The sequence below is a fragment of the Lygodium microphyllum genome, chromosome 18 (assembly GCF_053477565.2).
Source record: "Lygodium microphyllum isolate KBCC chromosome 18, Lygodium_microphyllum_v1.1.10, whole genome shotgun sequence".
Lineage (NCBI taxonomy): Eukaryota > Viridiplantae > Streptophyta > Polypodiopsida > Schizaeales > Lygodiaceae > Lygodium > Lygodium microphyllum.
Window position 1 is genome coordinate 118,402,830 of NC_141152.1, and position 13,155 is coordinate 118,415,984.

Sequence of the window (13,155 nt, forward strand, 5' to 3'; positions counted from 1 at the left end):
GAAGAGACCTATCATTGACTTCTCTTCTCATATTTATCAATTTGAGCACGAGGGCTGACGATTGTTGATTCGCAAAGAACCAAATCTCCAAGAAGTGAAGATTCTCTTGATGACCAAGGCGCTCAAGATTTACTGTAAGTCTCTTTATTTTTGTTATATTTTAAATATTTCTAAATGTGTGTCAAAGGATGACACGGATAAAGGTGGAAGTTCCACAAGTATCCCTTCAATCTTATCAAGTAAAATAAGAGCCCAATTTTTTGATGTATTTAAATCTGAACTATCTCTTGGTTTACCTCCTCGTAGGAACATGAAGCATAGGATTAAGCTCATCCCAGGAGCTAATCCAATTTGCTAGACCCCCATTCAGGATGAGTCTACAAGAGGAGAATGAAGTCCGTAAGGTATTGTTTGAGTACTTAAGCAAAGGATTGATTAGACCTAGCTTTTCACCCTTTGCAGCCCCTGTTTTACCCTATTTTACTTGTAAAAAAGAAAGATGGTTCTTTTCGAATGTGTATAGACTACATGGCTTTAAATAAAATAACTGTCAAGCATAGATATCCTATGCCTCATATTGATGATCTCTTGGATGCTCTAGGTGATGCTTCTATCTTTAGTAAGATTGATTGAAAAAGTGGTTATCACCATATTAGAGTAAGAGATGAAGATATTTTTAAAATTGCTTTTAGAACAAGATTTGGTCAATATGAGTTTTTGATTATGCCTTTCAGTTTAACAAATGCTCCTGCTACTTTTATGATGTTAATGAATGATTTACTAAGACTATACATGGGCAAGTTCGTTGTAGATTTTATTGACAATGTGCTTGTGTATAATAAGAGTATTCATGAACATGAGTCACATTTGGTGACAGTCTTTGAAACTTTGCAAGAAGCAAAACTCTATGCTAACCCATACAAAATGATTCTATATTTAGCAGAGATAGAGTATTTAGGGTATATTGTATCTGCCGACAGGATCAAGATGGACCCTAAGAAGGTTGTTGTGATACTTAGCTGGCCAACACCCCAAAATGAAACAACTCTTCGTTCCTTTTTGGGATTGTCAAGATTCTATAGGAGATTTATATACGCATACTCATATATAGCTACTCCTATGACAGATTTGTTGCAAGCTATGGTGCCCTATGTGTGGACATTAGTGCAATAAGAAAGTTTGAGGCTATGAAACAAGCAGTTTCTACTGCCCCTGTTCTCAAGATAGAAACCATTTGTTTTAGAAACAAATGCAAGTAGCATCGTGATAGGTGTAGTCCTTAGCCAAGAAGGCAAGCCTATAGCTTTTGAAAGCAAGAAGCTTTCCCCAAGCCAACAGAATTGGCTTTTGAAAGCAAGAAGCTTTCCCCAAGCCAAAAAAATTGATTAGTTCATGAACAAGAGCTTTATGCTATTGTTCATTGCCTTAAAGTCTAGCGGCACTATTTATATGGTGCAAACTTTAAAGCTTATACAGATCACCATACCCTTAAGTATTTTTGTAGTCAACCAGATCTTCGAGGGTGCCACGCTCGATGGAAATTCTATACAAGAAGGGTAAGGATAATGTTGTTGCTGATGCATTATCTCGTATAATGTATCAAATGAGCTTTACAATTTTAGAAAGCTCATTGCTTCAAGAAATAAAGGAAGCACAGTTAGAGAACTCTTATATGGCAAAAATTTATCAGGCCATAGAACGAGACTCTTTGATTAGGGATGGACCAAATACTTTTGTTTCATTACCTACTATTATTTCTGATAAGGCAAGTTCATTTAAGAACCTTTCAATTGAGAATGGGTTTCTTAAACGAAATGGCAAGATCTATGTTCCTAGTGCATGGGAACTACGAAAGAAAGTTTTGTTTGATAGCCATGATCTGCCTTGTGCAGGACATCCTGGTATTGATAAGACCATACAGCTTGTTAGAAGGACATTTTGGTGGCCAAAGGTTGCCAAGGATGTTTGCCAATATGACCAACAATGCTTTCAATGTCAAGTTAATAAAGTAGAAATGGTGAAGCCACTAGGTCTGCTAATGCCATTACAAATTCCAGAATCTAATTGGAAAAGTATTTCCATGGATTTCATTGTCAACTTACCTAAAACCCAAAGACAAAAAGACACTATCCTAGTGATAGTGGATCGTTTCAATAAAATGGCTCATTTTATAACCACTCACAAAAGTGTGAAAGCTCCACAAGTCGCAGATTTGTTTATTAATCATGTGTTTAGGTTGCATGGTCTACCTATGTCCATTGTGTCTGATAGGGATGTCAAGTTTATTGGTCATTTTTGGCATCGTCTTTGGTCGTTTAAATGTGCCTTTAAACATGTCAAGTGGTGATCAACCAAAAACATATGGTCAAACAGAAAGAGTCAATCAAATACTAGAAGACATACTGAGAGCATATGTATCTGATAAACAAACAGATTGGGATACGCATTTATCTTTGTTAGAATTTGTGTATAACAACAGACCTCATAAGGCCACAAGTTTGTCTCCTTTTGAAAAAAATTATGGAATGAATCCAAGTTTTCCTAGTACAGTAAGGTCAGATGAGAAATGCCCAACTGCGACAGAATTTCTTACTGACATACAGGTCTAATATTAAAATTGCTCAAGCCAAGTTATGACAAGCTGCTGATAGGGCTAAGCATTTTGCAAATCAGAAAAGATCAAGTAGAATCTTTGAAGTTGGAGAAAAAGTTTTTCTCCAAGTACCAGCCAAGTCGTCTAATTTATCGACTAGCAAATGTCCAAAGTTATCTCCAAGATATTGTGGACTGTGGAAATTATTCAGAAGCTAAGTGATGTAGCTCACCGATTGGAACTTCCTCCTGGATGCCGTGTTCATCCAATGTTTCATGTTAGCAAATTAAGAAAGTATATCTCACTTGATGATAATCTAATTGATGGTATGATACCTTTGCAGGAACATGATTCAGTTTTTGACCATGGACCAGACAAGATACTAGATTGAAGAGATATCTAATTGCATGATCATATTCTCCACGAGTATCTAGTTGAGTGGAAGGGTCTACCTGTTACTAATGCTACATGGGAATCAGAAGCTCTAATTCGACGACACTTCCCATCACTAATCATTGAGGACAATGATTTTTTGAAAGGGGGAGAGAATGTCAGACATAATAACCTTCAGCCGGGCAAGTAGCCCAAGATGGCCATTAATTAAAGTGTCCCGGACAAGGGCAAGAAGTGCCAAGGTCTGAAGCTCAGGGGATACCCTAAGATTTCTTCCTACATTGGGCATGACTTGTTGTCTATTTGGAAACACCAGTCAAGTGCACCATGAAAACAACCCCTAGAGACCCGATTAGAAGGCTGGGAGGTGAGTAAGTCACATAAGAATTTTTCTTCTCTCTCACACAGAGCAAGTGTACAAAATAGCTACAAAAGCCTTCTCCAAGTTTTGTTAGTTTAATATAATGCTAGTTTCTCATGGCTTTGGTCCGAAGCTCGAGGGATACCCTCAAATTTCTTGCTACATTGGGCATGACTTGTCTATTTGGAAACACCAGTTGGGTGCACCATGAAAACAACCCCTAGAGACCCAATTAGAAAGTTGGGAGGTGAGTAAGACACAAGAAAAATTTTTCTCACACAAAGCAAGTGTACAAAATAGCTATAAATGCCTTCTCCAAGTTTTGTTAGTTTGATGCAATGCTAGTTTCTCATGGCTTTGATCGGTTTGAGAGCACTACCACATTCAAATATAATTACTTTGTGATTGCCAAAAAAAAAACCCTCAATATATTCAACCCCTAGAGACCCGATTAGAAAGTTGGGAGGTGAGTAAGACACACAAGAAATTTTTTTCTCTCACACAGAGCAAGTGTACAAAATAGCTACAAATGCCTTCTCCAAGTTTTGTTAGTTTGATGCAATGCTAGTTTCTCATGGCTTTGATCGGATTGAGAGCACTACCACATTCAAATATAATTACTTTGTGATCGCCAAAAAAAAAACCCTCAATATATTTGAGTCAAACTTTCCTGTCCACTTCTAAATATATAAATTAAGTTTGATAGCTTTAGTAGTTGGTTTTCTTTTTGGTGCTAGTATGATATTGTTGTGGGTTTTTTTTGTTTACCAATGGCTTCCTAAAGTTGATTGTAACTAAAAACTTCGACTTGTATCTTTGTCCTGTACATCACACACTGACTCACTCACTCACTCACTCACACACACGCACTCTCTCTCTCTCTCTCTCTCTCTACCAATACTATCACTATCTGTTTTGGCTAGGTAATGATCTTTCATGCAATATCCCACTTATCTAATTTGTCCAATTCTATGGAGGTTATGCCTAATGGCTTTGACTAGATAAGGAGATCTGAGTCGGTAGCATGGTCTTTGTTATGTTTTCTTTTTCGTCCAAATAAAAGCTTTAATTAAATAGGTTCTCACTTTCTTACATCTATAAACACCATCCCAACAGGCCAAGAAATACTATTCGACTGACGCCTGTTATATCGATTCGACTGATTCATGTTATCCAAAAACGAGCAAGTTTGTATTGGCCCCAGATGCCTCTTATATATTTACACAGCACAGGGATTTTACTTTTAGAACTCCTGTTTAGTTACCCCATAAAAAGGGCTGTCATGACAATCACAAGCACTACCCTGGCAGTGCATGCATGAATAAGTAACCAATTGAATGAGGTGGTTCAGCGCAATTGCCTCCAAACAAAAATCAACCTTGAGCAGAAACTAAGGTGATGTCCAAAATGTGAGGACATTCATGGTAATAAAGAAAGAGCAGCATGATTTCATGCACATGCTTGCAATCACCTAACTAACAATGTTGATGGCATCAACACAATCCATATTGACGGTAATAATCACCCCACCTATGTGCATATGTGCATATTAGCATCAACCCATTCTCCTTGCAGGCTGAGAATCAACTGTACTTTGACAGTACATCATAGATAAATAACCAATTGAATGTGATGTCTGCGCAATTGCCTCCTAAACAAAAATAAACCTTGAACAGAATCAAGCTGATGTCCAAAATGTGAGGACATTCATGGTAATAAAGAAAAAGCAGTATGATTTCATGCACATGCTTGCAATCACCTAACTAACAGTGTCGATGGCATCAACACAATCTATATCGACGGTAATAATCACCCCACCTATGTGCATATTGGGCATTGTATCAACCCATTCTCATTGCAATCTGGACATCTCACAACCTTGTTGTCTTCAGTTATAAGCTTGCAGCTCCCACTGCACTCGAGGCACGGCACGAATCGGATGCTGCCACAGCCATCGCAGTTACCCCCATTCATCTCTTTAGGGAGACCCTCAACAAGCTCAGTCAATTTGCCATTCTCATGAAGCCTGGACACTTCCTCTTCCCCACCTATGTATCTCCCCTTGATGAACATCCGTGGAACAGAAACCACTCTTCCCATAAGCTGTCTCAGCTCATTGAGGAACTCAAGATGCATGGACACGTCTCTCTCGTCAATGCTCAATCCAAAGCTCTGCAAGATCTCCCTCACATGGTTGCAATCTTCAAAGGTCTTCCTGATGCCTCTCAACGTGGTGGTATAGAGCACAAGTATGTTCTCACCGCCAGGGGGGCACTTCTTTTCAAAGGACTCAAAGGGGTCATACAGGGTCCTGTCTAAATTTGGCGGTGCGCGGCAGATACTAGATATGCTTGGCAAACTCCTGTCTTTCTGCGTGGTTCGGAGCAGCTTCGCATTGACATAGAATGTGTTCCAATCATCTTCAGAGAGGTTCTCCAATGCCTTCTCATAGGATGCAACAAGGTCAGGGTCAAACAGTGGACTCTCAGGACGGTTCACAAGTGCTCTTTTTGACAGGCTCCTTGCTGGGATTGACAAAGGCGTGATTTTGGAGTATTTGTTATTTTGCTCCTTATGCAGAGAAAGCTTAACTTTGCCACCAGGTGAATACTTCATGGTTGGTTGCATGACAGAGATATCTTTTGATACAGTAACCCTGTTCTCAGCAGTCTCCTTTTTGTAGAAGAAGCTGTCCTTTGCAGTTGAGTAGGAAATTTGAGCTTTTTTATCCACCCTTGCTTGTGAATTAGAGGCCTGAGGAAACACGTTGGTGCTTGTAAGAGGGCTTCGAGAAACCATTGTTTTTCTAGGAGGGTGCAACACATGGGGATGCCCATTCTCAGATCCAAAAGGTTTCGCATTCTCATTTCTGTATCCGTCTTCATTTTCAGCTGGCCATTTGCATGGAGAGGTTAACTCTGCACCATCTTGCCATGTATTTGCCTTCTCCAGTGGTAAAAGGGACATGGACGTTACTCCAAATTTCCTCTGTGCTCCTGGGCTGAAAGACTTCATGCCCATGGGCGATATGGATGGCGACAGGCCTCGTGGAGCACTCTCTTCCAAGCCCTGCATCATGTCTCGCACATCTATAGTTTCAGGTGGGGCTTCTGATATAGCAGGCTCTGTTAAGCTCATGCTCAATGGTTGAACTGAAAGTGAGTGGTGATTGTCTAGATTAGACTTCTTTAATGTTCCAAGCAGCCTAGTAGAAGCTGAATCACCTGTGTCCAAGCTCATAAGCTTGTCGTACATGTCGCTCAATGAAAGAACTACACTGCAAGGGTTCTTCTTCCTGCTAGGTTTATCTGCTGAATTGGGTGGATCCAACTTCAAGTAGCCATAAGAGCTTGAAGCAAGCGCCACATAATGGTGGTGATAGTACTCGACAGAGCACTCGCTTCTGGGTGTTCTGCATTTGGGTGTAGAAGTTGGAGGGGAGGCCCATCCATCTGTGTAAGCCTGATGCTTGAGATGCTTTGAAGAGGCACAACCCATAATCCCTACTCTGTCAGGTGGCTAATCAAAAAGCTGGCTGTGTGTACTGCAATGTAAATTCACCATGAACAGGCGTATTAATAATAGCAGCAGTTCAAAATTACAAAACTCTAGCAAGCAAGGATTCTGAGCTTCTGAAAATTATTACAAACTGCAACTGAACAAAGCCAAAACACAGGCTGAAAATTCCCAAAGGGACAATGTGTCAGTAGTTGCACAAAAAGGCATGCAATAGGTCATACTCTTAAAGCAAATTTGATACTTTTTTTTCTCACAGAAAGCAAAACTGTTTTTTTTTTTTTCAGAGAAAGCAAAATTGATACATTTGTCAACTTAGGCAAGCGAGAGGATTGAACTAACTAATCTAGCAAGGGAGAGAAACTATCACTGAATGACCATCACATAGACAGAGGACAGACCCAATTTCTATCACTAACTAATCCATAAACTGGGCAATGAGACAATTTAACTTACTAATACATTACATGTGTGTGCTAATGAAGTACCTTGATACAACCAAGGGCAGAAGACAGACCCAATTTCTATCACTCAATAGTAATTTCATAAACTGGGCAATGAGATAATTTGACTAAGTAATACACAAGTGTGCGATGATGAAGTACCTTGATACAGAGGACAGACGACAGACCCAATTTCTATCACTCGATCACCATTACATAAACTGGGCAATGAGACAATAATACACTACAAGTGTGCGATGATGAAGTACCTTGATACAGAGGACAGACGACAGACCCAATTTCTATCACTCGATCGCCATTACATAAACTGGGCAATGAGACAATAATACACTACAAGTGTGCGATGATGATGTACCTTGATACAGAGGGTAGAGGACAGACCCAATTTCAGCAATGGGGGAAGCCTGGGTGTACTATCTTCTCATCGGCGATGGGGGAAGCCTGGTGTTCTATTTTCGAGTCATACGTTGGAGAGAGACCATCGCCTTGGAACAAAAGAACGATACACAGGAAGCATGGGATGGCTTCCAAGTCCTTACGCGGCAGCTGTGTAGAGAGTAGAAGCAGCAGGCGAGATGGACGTGTGAGCTTTTTGTCTGATTTTGCGCCCTTTTTGGGTATTTGAAATGTGGAGATGGTGGGGCAGCAACGGCTATGGGGGGAGGGGGACAGCTTCCCGAGGCAAGATGCTGTCATGGACATTTGCCCTGTGTTGTCAAAAAACATACTCATCATATAATGGAGCAGTACATGATGAAAGAAGCCCAAATTTGAAATGCGCCATCCAAAAGGCTAACTAGAAGAAAGAAGGTGTTTTTTAAAAGTGGTTTCTGCAGGAGAAGGGCGTTGCTCTGTTTAGGAGGCCGCAATCGTACAACAGAAAGAAACGGAAAGAACGGGAAAAAAAGGCCCCCAGTTGGCCCCTGGAGTCTCTGCTGGAGTCGTCAGAGAAAAGGTGGAAATGTTCAATTTTTTTGTATATTCAGAAAAAAGCGAAAGGCATGGAGACGCGAGCTCTCGAGCACAGCAGAAGACACGGAGGGGGAGACACAGAGAGAGAGAGAGAGAGAGAGATTGTCTTCATGTTTCTTTCTGTTGCTGCTTTAAGTTAGAGAGTCTTGAGATTTCTTTGCTTGAGACAGACGCCTTTCTTTATTAAGTCGTTCTGTTCGTCTCGTAGGCTACGTCTATCCAAATTGTCGCAGCCCCCTAGGGCTTTTAAGATGTCAACGGTTCTCTCTCTCTCTCTCTCTCTCTCTCAGGTGACACACCTCGCAAAAACCTACCCCCTCCCCCCATCACAAAAAGTTGAACTTTAAACTTTTGTTTTTATTTATTAATCGTCTATTAAAAACAACGTCAAATTATGGTATGGTATTTATTCTATTGGAGTTTGAGGAGTGATGAATGTACTTGGAACAAAATTAAAAATTGAAAGATATGGATAAGGTAGAAACGCTGCCACGAAGCGGGGCGCAAGGGAACTGTATCGCACGGCAGCTTCACCTCCTTATTGCACATTGGGTAATGCTATCACAAAAACATCACATGCTTTACTCTCCTCTACTCACAACCCCTCTATCTCTCACCCCATTTACACTTCCCACCTCTGTATCTGTGGACTCACTCTCTCTCTCTCTCTCTCTCTCTTACACATGTATAAAAGGCCAAATATGCATTTGTATCAAGGAGTACATAGACGCATATGTATCTATACTTGCTCTACACAACAATTAGAAACAACTTGTATCCTTGGATGCTACAATGAGAAATAACATTGCTACGGTGAAACGAACCACAAATAAAAGATGTATGAACCACACCACAAATTTAAGTTTGTCCAAGCATTGCATGCAAACTCTCAGTATTAATAACCCACATAGGTGAAGCAAAGCCCGAAACCAAAGTTTCTTCTAGAGACTGCACCAATAACCTTGCACAACAATTTCAAGTATCAACAAACCACAAAGTGTCACTCCTTGATTGTTCCTATGCATCTACATCCAAATATTACAAAAAATTTACAGTTCCCATAGGGTCTAACCAAAACAAAGCTTTCTTTTCTTTGAGAAATAACTGGGAAATTTTTCACTCTCCAATATAGCATGACTAGACGAAGCAAGTCCAATCGCCACTCTTCGTCTTATTGATGGTACAGGGGACATAATAGTATTTCCTCTCTTTCTTGCACCTAAAATTTTAGAAGCCCACAACATTAATGTAAGCACATCTAACAACCAACAAAAACTACTTAACATTAAAACAACAATACCTTGCCTAACATCCGCAAACCACTCGGTAGGCTTTGTTACAGCTTGATGCAGGGTCACAAAACAATCAAGGTCCTTAGATTCATACATCGCCCACTCTCTTGGTACTCTATCAGTGTGAGATCGTCAAAACCTCTTATCCTATTCAACTTCACCTATATGCACTTGAAAACGCTAAGTATATCCACAATGTATTCCTCCCTCCCCTAGTCGATGCCTCTCCTTTGTTTGTGACCCCTCTTCCACACAATTTTTACATCTCTCCCTATATTTTCATACACATACACACACACATACTCTCTCTCTATTTCTCTCTCTCTCTCTCTCTCTCTCTCTCTCTCTCTCTCTCTCTCTCTCTCTCTCTCTCTCTCTCTCTCTCTCTCTCTCATGTACACATGTATAAAAGGATAGATATGCATTTGCATCTAGATGTATAGAGACTCACATATGTATACAATGCCTTTTACACACCAAACTCGTAAACTTTACCCATACGTACTTTGCATGATACCTAGAAGTAGCTCTATACGATCCTTGGATGTTGCAATTGGAAATAACATTGCACCAAAATAGAAACAAAAGACATACAAAATGCATATTTTTTATCCTTGAGTGCAAGAAACTATATGCTTGCTTACCATATTATCTCTATCCCTCTCCCTATCTATCTTCACCCCCCCTCCATTTGTTACCCATCTCTCTTTCTCACATCTATCATCCTCATTCTCTCCCTCCTCCCTTGTTATCTTTCTTCTCCCTCCACAACCTTTATCTCTTCCTCCCTCCCCCCTTGTTACCTCTCACTCCCTCCCCTCTTTTACCCCTCTCCTCTACTCTCTCTCTCACCCCTTTTACACCTCTCCCCTCCTCTATTCACACTCATTCACTCACACTCTCCCTCCCTCCCCCCCTCCCTCCCTCCCCCCCTCCCTCCCTCCCTCCCTCCCTCTCTCTCTCTCTCTCTCTCTCTCTCTCTCTCTCTCTCTCTCTCTCTCTTACTCTTACACGCATGTACAAAAGGCCAAACATGCATCTAGGAGTACATAGACTTACATATATACATGTAATTACCATGTACCAATATTGTAGCTGCATCTATACTTGCTATGCGCAATAGCTAGAAGTAGCTCTACATGATCATTCGATGTTACAATCAGAAATAACATTGCTACATTGAAATGAGCCCCAAAGTGTAAGCATATCCAAGCAAATATAGATAGGTGAAGCAAAGCCCAAAACCAAATCTTGCTCCAGAGCCAAAAACTTTGTACCATAAATCCAAGTATCAACAAGCCACAAAGTACCACTTCTTGATTACACCTATGCATCTACATCCAAATGCTACAAAAATGTTGAAACTTTCCATGGGGCTTAATCAAAATGAAACTTTCTTTTCTTTGAGGAATCATTGAAAAAAATTTCATTCTCCAACATAGCATGCTCAGGTGAAGCAAGTCCCATTTCTGCTCTTCATCCCGATGATGGTATAGGGGACATAATAGTCTTTCATCTCTTTCTTGCGCCTAAATTTTTAAAAGCCCACAACGTAAACGTGAACACATCTAACAATTGACCAAGATCACTTAACATTGGAATAACAATACCTGGCTTAACATTTGCAAACCACTTGGCAGGCATTGTCACAGCTTGATGTAGCATCACAAAACAACTAAGGTCCTTAAATTCATACACCGGCCACCCCGTCAATATTCTATCAGTGTGAGATCACCGAAACCTCTTTTCATGATTAGCTTCACCCATATCCACTCGAAAGCACTGAGTATACCCACAATGCACCACCTCAATAAAAACTAAAAGTAAAATCTATATGTTGACATCATCATACAAACGCTCAATGACCCTTGCAAGTGTTCTTCTTATAATATCATGTGTTATCACTACGCGCAAGATATACTGCAGTTCCTTCTGATACTCAGAAGCTGGATAATAACCCCATCTTGGAGTAGGCATCTGCAAAAGTCAAGCAAACACTTATATACAGTGTAGAGAATATATACTCAATTACCATCAAGTATATGCCAACCGAATATAACTTCGAGGCCATTTCACATACACACCAAGAAAGGACTACAAAGCCATCAAAAAATGCAAGCATATCATTTCACCCTCCAAAAAATTCATCTATGTATGCATCTTTGCAAAAAAGCAATGCACCTCATTGCATCTTCTGAAGTACCTCCTTATACACATTGTTCGTCGTGACATTCACAGTGCTTCCATCCTCATCCAATAACACTCTCACACCGCATGAGGATTTCACCCTTGAAAATGCAACATACAACTATCCATGTGTAAATACCGGTATCTTTAAGTAAAGACCAATAACATACAATATCTGACCTTGCGACTTATTCATTGTCATAACAAACGCCAGTCGAATAGGAAATTGCCTCCACCTCATAGCAAACAGAAATTGCAAGGTGCTATGAATAAAAGTGATCCTAGGAATAAAAACTCGTTCCCCTATATTTGTCCTTGTTATTATCTCAACATCTATCACCTTTTTATTGAATGCCTTACACATCAACCGTGTACCATTACACAAACCTTTTGTTGGATTTAAGTTCCTAAGTAGAATAATAGGTGCATTCATCTTTAGCAGCAATAGATGGGGAGGAAATCCACCTCCAAGATCTAGTGTATTTAAATACTCTATAGAGTATAAAAATGAGCTATCACCCGTCTTTGCAATTGAATCCGCACTATAGTACTGTATAACTTCTATTAGCATCGATTGCAGTGCACAATGATTCAAAGAAGCCACCTCTGTATCCCGCGCTGCAAGTATAGCACACTCACTAAAATATGTCCCAAAGTCTCTCACCGTGGACACTTCACCTACACACTATTAACCAAGGTTTCAATAGAGCGCCCTTTCAATATCATGCTAGATGGAATATGTAACTTATCACAATTCTGTGTAATACCCACTCCATCCCCTATCCCTTGAATCCAACCAACAAATCCATTATCCATTACACCACCAGCGGTTGACATCCTTATATTCCCAGACAACCTTAGCACCTTAACATACTGCCATAAATGAGAGTAATATAGTGTTGCATTAGCAATATCTTCACGGGAGCCCTTCATCACGACGGGCAGGATTTGCCTAAAATCACCCCCAAGCAAAGTAACCTTTCCACCAAATGGTTTATCACAGCTCATAATATCTCTTAAAGCTCTATCGACAGCTTCAAATGCAAACATGTGCATCATGGAAGCCTCATCCCATAAAATAAGGCTCGATTGTCTGAACAGTGGAGCAAGATTGCTTTGAACATGAATATTACAGGTGGATTGATTACATAGATCCAATGGAATTTTAAACCTCGAGTGAGCAGTATGAGCGCCCTGCAGAAGCAAAGCAACAATGCCAGATGATACCGTTGCTAATGCTATATGACGATCACTGCGCAACCTAGCAAGCAAACACTTGTAAAGAAATGTCTTTCCAGACCCACTGGGACCATTTTTAAAAAAATAATCCCCAAAGTTTCCACCAATGGCACCTATAACTGCATTATATGCAACCCT

General features: G+C 40.2%; 1 protein-coding gene across 1 annotated transcript; it reads right to left on the reverse strand.

Moving 5' to 3' along the window:
- Positions 1-4,570: 4,570 nt before the first annotated feature.
- On the reverse strand, positions 4,571-8,453 carry LOC148021300 (uncharacterized). The gene is made up of 2 exons (XM_087699167.1): positions 7,683-8,453; positions 4,571-6,891 (listed from the first exon to the last, which is right to left on the reverse strand). The coding sequence occupies exon 2, from the start codon at positions 6,843-6,845 to the stop codon at positions 5,166-5,168; it is 1,680 nt and encodes a 559-aa protein (XP_087555293.1). The 5' UTR covers positions 6,846-6,891; positions 7,683-8,453; the 3' UTR covers positions 4,571-5,165.
- Positions 8,454-13,155: the final 4,702 nt, after the last annotated feature.

Bases quoted from the DNA above. Each gene is read 5' to 3' on its own strand.
- LOC148021300 (XM_087699167.1), bottom strand. From the start codon at position 6,845: ATGGGTTGTGCCTCTTCAAAGCATCTCAAGCATCAGGCTTACACAGAT.